General features: G+C 45.1%; 1 protein-coding gene across 2 annotated transcripts in view; it reads right to left on the reverse strand.

Moving 5' to 3' along the window:
- Positions 1 to 4,091: 4,091 nt before the first annotated feature.
- The window catches only part of LOC146187581 (cytoplasmic aconitate hydratase-like), a 192,992-nt gene continuing 184,857 nt past the window's right edge, over positions 4,092 to 12,226 (reverse strand). For both annotated transcript variants that reach the window (XM_084607747.1, XM_084607748.1), the window contains 2 exons: positions 7,648 to 7,833; positions 4,092 to 4,287 (listed from right to left, as the gene is read on the reverse strand). In XM_084607747.1, coding sequence (XP_084463873.1) covers positions 4,177 to 4,287; positions 7,648 to 7,833 — 297 coding nt within the window. In that variant the 3' untranslated portion in view covers positions 4,092 to 4,176. The remainder of the gene's footprint in view (positions 4,288 to 7,647; positions 7,834 to 12,226) is intronic.

The raw sequence follows: 12,226 nt of genomic DNA on the forward strand, positions 1-12,226 counted from the left end.
CATGGCTTAGTACGTTTTAATTTCTTCACCTGTCGCAAAACTTAAGACCGCACTTCACATGGCAGGCACCGATATCAGGGAATTCAACGCGAAGCAGTGGTCTTGTAGTACACGACACACCTCGACGAAGTTACCGCGGTCGTACGAGCCGGTGTTTTCACAGAGTCAAACATTTTGTCCAGGCAGTCGTTTTTCTTGTTCCACGAAGTCCACGGGTGTATCTACTCGCTCGCATGGTTTCCGCTGGCGCACGCAGAAATTCTGTAATGGCACGAAAGGCTTACCCCACGGATCAGAACGAGTTGAATACTGCGGCTGGGTGCGGCGCCCACACACACGACCACGCGTATGGCGAATTCTGCGCTGGCCGCTAGCGCCCCTAGCGGATGACGTCACGTGCATACCTCCTATACAGAGTGGATGGCCGCGGGAAACCACGACCTGACTCCCGCAGGTAAGATTAGAAGGCCCACCATCGACATGCTCTGTCGATGGATTCTAGAAGCATGGAGTGTGATTCCCAGCGAGATGGTCGTCCGCAGCTTCAAAAAGACTGGCATCTCCAACAGCCTCGACGGCAGTGAAGACGACGCGCTGTGGGAAGACGACGACGCCGACGAAGTCGCAAGCGATATGAGTTGAAGCGTGGATTCAGATAGCGAGCCCGAGTGACACAGACCATAAGCAGCCAGCAGCATAAAAATAAAAATGAATTTTTAATTCACATTCATCGCGTACGTGTTTTTACTATAAAGGTAAGGTTGGGATTGCGATTTTCCTATCTTCATTGTGACATGAAATTTCGACCTAAAAAATATCTAAATTTTTTTTCCCCGCGTAATGAACCCTCCCCCCAAACTTATGTCAACTTATCTGGAAAAAAGGTGGGTTCATTACGCGAGTAAATACGGTAATCAATAAGCGCAAGGTGGCCGATATAAAGAAGTATAACATGGAGAAAATTGAGCATGCTGCAAAGAACGGGGGAAGCCTTAAAGCGGTAAAGAAGAAATTGGCCATAGGTAAAAACCAGATGTATGCGATAAGGGACAAGGCGGGCAACACCATTACGAATATGGACAAGATAAAGTAGCCGAGGAGTTCTATACAGATCTCTACAGTAGCCAAAGTAGTCAGGACCGTGATGAGATTTGCGGGTAGGGAAAAAGTCAGGCATTCCACCAGTGACGAAAGACGAGGTCAAGAAAGCATTAGAAACTAAAAGGGGGAAATCAGCTGTAGAAGATCAAATAACTAAAGATTTGTTAAAAGACGCGGGGGATATCGTGCTAGAAAAACTGGCCACCCTGTATACGCAGTGCCTGGGGTCATCGACGGTACCGGAACCATGGAAGAATGCAAACAATATCCTCATCCATAAGAAAGGGGACTCTAAGGATCTTAAAAATTACAGACCAATCAGCTTACTGTCTGTTACGTATAAGATATTTACTAAGGTAATCGCTAATAGAATCAGGGCAACCTTAGACTGCAATCAAGCAAAGGATCAAGCAGGTTTTCGGAAACAGTACTCTACTATCGATCATATCCATACAAAAAAATGCTCGGAATATAACCAGCCTTTATACATAGCATTCATTGATTACGAAAAAGGATTTGACTCAGTTGAAACCTCGGCGGTGGTGCAGGCATTGCGAAATCAGGGCGTAGACGAGTCGTACGTGAAAGTAATGGAAGATACATATAGTGGCTGCACAGCAACCATAGTTCTGCATAAAGAAAGTAAAAAATTAGAGGAAGTATTCAGAGACTTTGAATGGGAGCAGTTAGGGATAAGGGTAGATGGAGAATACCTCAGTAATCTGCGATTTGCTGATGCCATTGCCTTGCTAAGCAACTCAAGGGATGAACTGCAAATGATGACTGATGACCAAGACAGGAAAAGTAGAAAGGTAGGCTTGAAAATATATATGCAGAAGACTAAGGTAATGTTCAACAGTCTCGGGAAGGAACAGCAGTTTACATTAGGTAGCGAAGTACTGGAAATAGTAGGCGAATATGTCTGCTTAGGACATAAAGTAACAGCAGATCCGGACCATGAAAAAGGAAATAACAAGAAGAATAAGATTGGAATGGAGCGCATTTGGCATGCACTCGCAGATTATGACTAGCAGCTTACCGGTATCGCTCAAGAGGAAAGTATACAACAGTTGCATCTTGCCTGTACTCACCTATGGGGCTGAAACGTGGAGGCTAACCAAGAGAGTTCTGCTTAAGTTGAGGACAACTGAGAGGGCTATGGAACGAAAAATGGTAGGGGTAACATTAAGAGATAGGAAGCGTGCAGAGTGGGTCAGAGAAATAACTCAAGTTACCGACATTCTAGTGAAAATTAAGAAGAAGAAATGGGCATGGACAGGACATGTAGTGCGAAGAGAGAATAACCGATGGTTGCTTAGGGTAACAAACTGGATTTCAAGGGAAGGAAAGCGTAGCAGGGGGTGGCAGAAAGTTAGGTGGACAGATGAGGTTAAGAAGTTTGCAGGCGTCAAGTGGATGCAGCTAGCACAGAACCAGGTTAAGTGGAGAAATATGGGAGAGGCCTTCACCCTGCAGTGGGTATAGTCAGGCTGATGATGATGATGACACACATTTTCAGTTATTCCGCTGGTTGCACATACTTTACACGGCTTAAAAGCATGGAAACGTTCAGATATCGCCCTTTTATCTCAAACTTTTCTCGTCGTCTTATAGCACAGGGTTCGTACAGGTGGCAAAGAAAAAAATTCAAGGATATTCAAGGAATTTCAAGCCCCCATAGGGGGATTTTCAAGACCCCCTTCGAGGGCTTAATTTTTTTTTTCCATGTTAAAGATCTTCAAACAGTGCTCTCAAAACGTCTGAAATATTTATTCCACAAAGAAAAAAAACAACACTACGCAGATTTGCTTCTATTGCACAGAAAAAAATTAAATATAGCTTTCAGAGTCCGAAGAATTTCAGCGTCAGTGACAAGCTCGTGCGCTTTGCAAGCATCGTTTAGGCTTGGCGACTGCGAGGAACACGTGCCAGTAGACTGCTCTACCGCGACCGGCGTCAGGTACCTTTTCAACGCGCTACCTTCATTGCGCCAATATGCTTTCCGCTTTTCATGCGACTTTTTAAAGCGGATTCACCCATGGCAGTCACATCCACAGTTTTACCGCAAAGCTTGCACTTAGCCCGATGCGGACTCGTTGTATCAGGCGCAATCCACTGCTTGTATTCATCATGGTGGAGCCACGTAGCCTGAAACTTGCTCTTTCCGGGCATTGTGTCACATATGAAAATATCACGTGCGTGACAGGCAGAAGCCACGCTCATTCCAAAAATGCAAGCACTAGGGCAACGCCAGCGTAGACACGGCCGCACGGCTCGGTAAACCTATCTAAAAACGTTGGGCTCGGTGAGTGATGGCGATGCGATAGCGATGGGACGACGCAGCCGCGCGCCCACTGCAGTGTTGCCAGCCACCTAACGAGAATGCGCTAAATAGGCTAAAAATCGATACGTTTCCTCCCCCCAGTTCATTCAGAACTCAGTCAAGAATAACAGTTTAGCAACAAAAACGTTTTCATGACGAAAAACACCAGTTCAAATTTTGTATTCAAGGAATTCAAGAATCTTCAAGGACCAGTCATAAATTCAAGGTTTTTAAGGGCCTTGAAAACAGACTTCCGTAATTCAATGGTATTCAAAGTTTCAAGCACCTGTGCGCACCCTGTTTAGCAAAATCAGCTAGGTTTAGACAATTCCGTTCTTAAAAGCATTTCAACAATTCCTGCTATTACAGTCACACTGCATGGCATTTGCTGCAGTTACCAAGCCAACGTGTTGTTTATATTTTACCTCATGGTGATATGTTGGTGCACAGAACGTTTTCATTTACCCAATGTTGCCAGTGAATACCTGCGACAGCACGTGGAAAGTCCACAAGGAAAATACATGATGATGAGGACACCCAGAGAAGCCTTTTCTCAGTTCCTGAGCAGAAAAATAATTCCTATGCCACTGCTCAGCTAAGTTGTAGCCTCAGCAGTTCTTGTATGCAAACCAACTCACCCATGATACACACTGTAAAAAGACCAACATGGCTTGCTTCATATTTATTAACCATTCCTGTTCAATGTAACTGGAGACAGCATTGGTGGATGGAAAAAGCAGACAGGTGGTGGATCACAGCATCTGGCGCAGCACATAAGGTAGGATGCCACCATGGTGGAAGTAGGCCAGCTCCACCTCCGTGTCAAAGCGCAGTAGGGCTTCCATGCTCCGGCCGTCACTCAGCTGTGCACAGGTCAACCCCCGAACCAACAAATCTGGTCATATTACCGACATTCCACATAAAAGCGTTTTGGCACTTTTCTCCTGTGGTTAGTGGATATGGCAGACTGACATTAATATGTACAGTGTAAGAACATTTGCTTAGTAACCCATACAGTCAGCAAAAGAAAACTCCACCTAAGACGAGCACTTGACATGTGCTGATTGATTAAAATGAACTTTCGCAAGTGACAGCCCCTTAACTGTGCAGCACTCCTGAAGAAAGCAGAAAAGCGACAAAAATGAAAGCTTTTCAGTGCAAGTGATGAAACAGCATTAGCACTGCTCTATCAGCAGTTCAGCATCTGAATTAGCTGAGGCCAACCTTCCAGGTCCTTCTGAAGAAGACACCATAGTGTTCTGAAAATATGTACCCAGGTTTCAGCTCTCCTAAAGACTAGTTTAAACACAACCATGTAATTGTTCACGTTATCCTGCTTACTGCCGAGCTCTGCCACATGCAACCCTTAGCAGCGCTGAAACTGGACAAAAAAATTATAAAAAAAAACCACTGTTCACCTTGAACCAAAAAATACTATTTGTACACCCCAAGTGATTTCACTTCGATAGAGGGCGAGGTCAGTGTCCAGTCAAGAAAGAGAACAATTACCAACCCTTTTGTGAAAAACCAGAAGCCTGCCTTAGTCACCAAGAGGTAGCTGGAAGCATTGAATAAATAAGTAAAAGAAAGTTTCTCTGCCACTTGATTCAAAAGAAGTCCTTGATGCCCATAGGGTGTGACATACTGTGACAGCTCAGCTCATGGGACTGCGCAGCAAGAATAAAACAGCACTGCTGGCAGCCATCAATTGTGCTGTGACTGCCCACATACCATGGGTGGCCCAGAACTGCAAACCCTGTCCTGTACTGCTAACACCGTAAATGATCACTGCTTGCAAATGGAGCCTTTTTGTTCTTATAAACTGGTCAGGTATCATTGCAGGACCATTTCAGTTTCACCTCAACATCCCTTAAGGTTGGACTGGACTCTTTGCGGCTGCAAATCAGTCTAAGAATAGATTTTTTTATTTCTTTATTTTCGCGGTCCCGAGACGTTTCCACAACTACCTGCAAATTTAGGTTGAAAAATACTGCTTATTTCGCACGTTACAGCGCTCCAAAGTTGCGAATCTAAACGTTTGCCCCTTTAAATTGAGGTCAAATCGCACTGAGTTTTGATCGGCCGCAGATAGAGAAATATGTGCTCCACCGGCATCATTTTGGTCTTGTTCGAAAGATCGCGATTCAAGCTATTCCCATGCCACGATCTGCGTCCGTGAGCGAACACCCGAAGCGGAAAACAGAGAGACAAATTTGTGTGAAACACGTGCGCATGTGAACCAAACGACCACTTTTGGTTGGCTGCCGGCGTCAACTGCTTGTGGCTTGGCACCATTTTGAAAAGGTCCCGTAGTTAGGTTTAGCGACGTTCCATTGTCATGGCCAAGGGGTAAAACGGGGAAAATTAAAGTTCGAGCGCAATGCTAGCCTAAAAACCGAAGAGCCGTGCCGGTGATGCGGCATCATGTTTTCAGCAATCAGCGACGAAGCGCCGACGCTCCGCGATGGGCCGATAAGGGCGTTGGTGCTCCGATGGTTCTCCGCATGACAGATAGGAGAGCGAACGAGCATCGTAATCATGACGATGCAGATGAAAAAGTGATACCTAAGCAGTTTTCATGGGCGCGAAAGATCAAACCCTCGGAAAAGTTAGTGGCGTGGCGGCAGTCGCGAAACGGCGCCACATGCAGTATGCGGAATGGCATACGTTGTCGAAATAAATTTACTTCTGAGATGCAGGGGCAATTATCTCGATGGAAAATGGTGTATTCACACAAAAACCAGTCATAACTCATTTTATCAAGTTGCTGAGCCTTGCTAATTCAAAAATATGCCCAAGACATTTTTCGCCGATTTCTCAAAATTAAATTTTGGACACAGTCACCAGATCAATATTTCTGGTCCTGCTCTTGCTACAGTTTTCTTTTGCTAGAAAGCTAACCTCATGATCTTTTGACACCAAGGTAAATGTAATAACCATAAGAGAAAATTTACTGAAAAATTTGTCTTGGCACCAAAATGGACCGTTACTTTGAGTATTTATTTTCTTATGGTGTAACTTTGACTCAAATTGGTATAGAAAATTAATTTTTGCTTTAATTTACTTTCCAACAATTTTTGATAATACTGATATGACAGACATTGTCATAATTTAAATCTACATGTTCTGAAATGTTTTTCCTTGTTTTCTCAAGACAGCATTTTTGAGGGTGCTGCAATTTTGGAGAAGCTCAATATCTCTGGTCCTGTTCTTGCTGTTGCTATAATTTTTTTTTAAAAAGGGAATCCTGCCAGTCTTGTGAAACAAAGGTAAATGCAGTGACCACAAAGGAAAATTTACTGATAAGGTTATCTTGTCTTGGGTACCCAAATGGACCTTTCCTTTCAAAGGTTTCCTATTGCATAACTTTGGCTCAAATTGGCATAGGCCATTAATTTTTGCTTTAAATTACTTTCGACCTGCTTCTGATTTTGTTGACATATCAATCATTGACATCTAGATACTGTGAAATGTTTTTCCTTGTTTTCTCAAAACTGCAATTTTGAGGGTGCTGCACTTTTGGAGGAGAGATATCTCAAACTATTTGCGCTATAGCTCTCATTCTTGTCTTGTTAGAAAGAAAAACCCTTGGACAGAGAAATAGGACTAAAATATGTAGTTATTATGTGGCAACATTTACAAAATTATCAATTTTAGGTGCCAACTTGGGCTTTAAGTCATAAAAGTTTGACTTAGTGTAACTTTGGGTCAAACTCTTCTAGCGGCACTGGCTAGCGGCAGTGTATGATCCTTCTAGATCACTCTGGCAGGTCTATTCTCATCATACTACAAAGTGTTTAGTAATTAACTCACCTCCAAATGAAGACCATGAATTAGGCAATATTTTGAAAAATACTTCATCTACAAGAAAACTAATCAAATATTTGAAATGAGCATGCGAAGATATATTAACAGTGCAAGTTTCAATCAGATCCACCAATAAATAAAGAAAACAGTTTTAAGAGGGGCGTTTCCCCTTAAGAGCAGTCAAATAAATTTATGCTATATTAGCACAAGCAGGCTCTGAATAAAATTAGAGGCCCTTCAGAAGGAGATTCTTGTTTGCCTCTACCCAAAGCTGCTGGTTTGTGATTCGGGATGCAACCAAGGCAAACGTTTGCAGAGTGCTTCTTTCTACATTGCTATTGCTGTAACTGCCTATGGGGCCTAATCTCACAATCAGCCTTGTGTTGAGCACAGCCAAAACATGTGACGATACTGACCTGCAGCGTCACCTTCTGGCCAGGCAACAGGTGCTGGCCCAGAGAGAGGCTGAAGCGCTCCCTGCCGGAGAGCCCCAGGGTGTGCGCGTTCTGGCCCGGCAGGTACTGCAGGGGCACAATGCCCATGCCTACCAGGTTGCTGCGGTGGATGCGCTCATAGCTCTCAGCCAGCACCAGCCGGATGCCCTGCACACAACAGGGCTATTAGCACCAGGACCCTTCATTGCAAAACAAATTTTATGTTTCCTCTTGTAAATATTACATGCACTGGGTCATTTTTTCCACTTCTTGACAGCAAATTCATTTTTAAGTAAAACCACAAGAGACAGTCTACTGACTTTTTTAACTTTTTTTTTTTGCTCGGTTCACTAGAAAGTTCCATCCTCAAATACCCAGCTGTAGAACTCACACAAAAGGCAGAACCATTTAAAACTTTATGTTTCCATGTGGTAGCCTCGTTCTCTCTTTGGTAGTCGACGTCTGCAAACAATGACGTTGTGGGCAAAACTGTATACAGTAAAACCTCGTTAATTCGAACTCGGTTAATTCGAACTTACAGTTAATTCGAACTGACGCTCGGGTCCCGGCATGGCCCTATGTATTTCAATAGAAGAAAATGCCCGATCATTCGAAGATGCCAGTATCCACAACGGTTAATTCGAACTAGGAGCCCGTGGTTCACACAGCTCCTCGCAGACAGAAGTCGGCCCATGCCGGCGCGCGCGAGACGAGGTGCGCACTCGACAGTCACAGCGAGCATTCCGGTGCATGCCGTAGCAGGTTTTCGCTGCCGGGTGCTGCCAGGCTCCATCACACCAACGGTCCGGCGCAAGCCGTTGCAGGTTTTGGCTGCACCGCGGTTGCTGGGTGCGCTTTTGACAAGCCTTTTTTCTTTTTGTCCTGTGGTCACGTGTGCACAACGCAGTTGCCGGTGTCGTGCATTTGTTCGTACCACGGTGGTCCAAGTTTTACCATTTTCGTAGCCTCACCGCTTTGCCAGCGACGACTCATCGATTGTGACAGCCATGGCAAACCGCGGTAAATACACGGCAAAGGACCTCAAGACGAAAATGGAGATTTTGAGTGAGGTGGAACGTGGTGTCCTCATCAAAAAGAGCACGCTGTCAACGTGTCTCAGGAAGAAGGAATCGATCAGTGCTGCCTTTCGTAAAGACGTTATGGAGCCCTCTCGCAAAAGGCTACGGACGTCGGCCCATCCCGAAGTGGAGAGTGCCGTAATGGCATGGATAAAAGAAGTTCGCAGCCGAAACATTCCGTTAAGCGGGCCCATAATTGCTGCGAAGGCTGCAGTCTTTGCCAGCCAAATGGGCATCAGCGAGTTCAGCGCGTCGGAAGGCTGGCTGTCGCGTTTCAAGGCGCGTCACGGGCTGACATTTAGAAACGTTTGTGGGGAGTCAGCTGAAGTCGACAAGGAAACGTGTGAACAGTGGGTCTCCAATGAAATGCAGGAACTCCTCGCTGATTATGCGCTCAGCGATGTATTTAATGCTGACAAGACGGCGCTGTATTTCAAATTGCTCCCCAACAAGACCGTCACTTACAAAGGCGACACTTGTACTGGCGGAAAGAGAAGCAAAGAAAGAATCGCCGTCATGATGCGCGCAAATGCGACGGGCACGGAACGGTGCCGCTTGCTGGTGATCGGCAAGGCAGAGGAGCCTCGCTGTTTTAAAGGCATCAAGACGCTTCCTGTTGATTACACCGCAAACAAAAAGCCGTGGATGACACGGGAAATTTTCACCGACTGGCTGCGCAAGCTAGACAGGAAATTCGCTGCACAGAACAGGAATGTTCTCATGTTTGTGGACAACTGTACAGCTCATTGTGACATGAGTGGACTGACAGCAATCCGCTTGGCATTTTTGCCTAAAAACACGACTTCTGTGCTCCAGCCTATGGATCTTGGAGTTATTCAGAACTTAAACATGCTATACAGGCGCCACCTCCTAGAGAGACTTCTTTGTTTGAACAGTGGCAAGTCGTACGACATCGATTTGCTTGAAGCTGTCCACATGCTGGCATCATCGTGGAATATCGTCAAGCCAGAAACTATCAAAAATTTTTTGCGCAAGCGTGGCTTCGGTGACGCCCCAGAAGCATGCAGCGCGGTGGTAGCAGAGGCTTCGTCTGATGATGACTCCGTCGTGCTCGACCGTGGCTACGCGGCTTTGTCGGAGGGTGTCGCCTTTGAAGCCTACGTTAACGTTGACAATGGTGTGGAGACGTCTGGACCCTTGAGTGATGAGGATATAATCGCGGCTGCATGTGCTCCACAGGGCTCACGGGTGGCGAACACGGCTGAAAGCGATGAAGAGTTCGACGAAGGCGACGATCCGGTGCCACCCCCTAGTGCATGTGAAGTAGCGTCGGCGCTCGATCTCGCTGCACGATACTTTTCTGCCGATGAGAATTCGGATCCTGCGCTGGAACTCTTGGGCAAGCTGCAGTCGATGCTTGTGGAGTCGCGGCACAAGAAACGCAAGCAAACGCACATTACCGATTATTTTTCCGTGTAAATAAACATGTTTTGAAGCTCGCTACTCACACGAATGCATTCCGGTTCTTGTTTGCAGCGCATGACTGACCGATTAGTCCCGTTCATTCGCCGTTGCGGCTCAATTGCAAAAATTATCGAAATCGCCCTCCGTAAACGTGCAGTAGTGCCTAGCCCTCTTTACTCATGGTAATGAGTTAACATGTGGGCTCTGCCAGCACAGTGGGCCACGACGGCGCTCATTCCAGTGCCCGACTGTTAATTCGAACTCCGCTTAATTCGAACAATTTTCTCGGCCCCTTCGAGTTTGAATTAACGAGCTTTTACTGTAGTAACTCAATGCTGATCTATGAACAATTGACTGCCATGCTCGTTAAATCATGTGCAGAATATGTCGTTAACTAAGGTGCATAGATCTTGTTAAAACTTTGACTGAGAGTACCAAAACGGCTTCAAATAAAATGTGTTTTGTTCTGTTTTTTGGTGATTAAGCAATGAAGGCTATCATGCGTCAAGCACGAGGTGTACAGTGTACTCTATGTAACAAACCTCCATGTAGCAAATTTCTCTATATTACTAAGTTCTTCAATTCCCCAACAACACTCCCATTGAAGTGCGTGTATTTGAAAACTCCATGTAATGAACATGTCACAGCGGTTGAGCTTGATATAATGAACTCACGGCACTGATTATCTCTGCTAGTGCTGAATTACTGAAAATTTGGAAGAATCCCTCAAATTTCACGACGATAAAAAACAAACTGACGTGAGAGGGACGTTTACGGTAGCAACGAGCAATCACAGCGGCAATGGCACATCTACTTGGGAAATACTGCTGCTTTCACTTTTAGAATGTGGCAATAAAATAGTTAAAGCACTTAAGTATCAAAGAATACCAAAACAAAGAACAAAAGCTGCAAGAGTTTGGTCATCATCATCATCAGCCTGACAATACCCACTGCAGGGTGAAGGCCTCTCCCATATTTCTCCAATTAACCCGGTTCTGTGCTAGGTGCATCCACTTGACCCCTGCGAACTTCTTAACCTTATTTGCTTACCTAACTTTCTGCTGCTCCCTGCTACGCTTTCCTTCCCTTGGAATCCAATTTGTTACCCTAAGCGACCATCGGTTATCCTCTCTTCGCACTACATGTCCTCAAAATAACGGCTTGAGGGGCTAGTTGGTGCTGCATAGTATTCAGAAATGCCACATTTCTGAATACTACATGTCCTGCCCATGCCCATTTCTTCTTAATTTCCACTAGAATGTCGGCACCTTGAGTTATTTCTCTGACCCACTCTGCACGCTTCCTATCTCTTAATGTTACCCCTACCATTTTTCGTTCCATAGCCCTCTGAGTTGTCCTCAACTTAAGTAGAACCCTCTTGGTTAGCCTCCACGTTTCAGCCCCATAGGTGAGTAGAGGTAAGATGCAACTGTTGTATACTTTCCTTTTGAGCGATACCGGCAAGCTGCTAGTCATAATCTGCGAGTGCTTGCCAAATGCGCTCCATATCAATCTTATTCTCCTTGTTATTTCCTTTTCATGGTCCTGATCTGCGGTTACTACCTGTCCTAAGTAGACATATTCGCCTACTACTTCCAGTGCTTCGCTACCTAACGTATACTGCTGTTCCTTCCCGAGGCTGTTGAACATTACCTTAATCTTCTGCATATTGATTTTTAAGCCTAGCTTTTTACTTTTCCTGTCTAGGTCATCAATCATTATTTGCAGTTCATCCCCCGATTTACTTAGCAAGGCAGCGTCATCAGCAAATCGCAGATTACTGAGGTATTCTCCATCTACCCTTATCCCTAAATGCTCCCATTCCAAGTCTCTGAATACTTCCTCTAAGCAAGCTGTGAATAGTACTAGGGAGATCGTGTCTCCTTGCCTAACACCTTTCTTTATGGGAATTTTGTTACTTTATTTATGCAGAACTGTGGTTGCTGTGCAGCCACTATATATATCTTCCAGCACTTTCACGTACGGCTCGTCTACCCCCTGATTTCGCAATGCCTGCATCACCGCCGAAATTTCAACTGAGTCAAATGCTTTTTCGT

The sequence above is a fragment of the Amblyomma maculatum genome, chromosome 6 (assembly GCF_055883805.1).
Source record: "Amblyomma maculatum isolate TAMU_Amacu chromosome 6, ASM5588380v1, whole genome shotgun sequence".
In the NCBI taxonomy this organism is placed as follows: Eukaryota; Metazoa; Arthropoda; class Arachnida; order Ixodida; family Ixodidae; genus Amblyomma; species Amblyomma maculatum.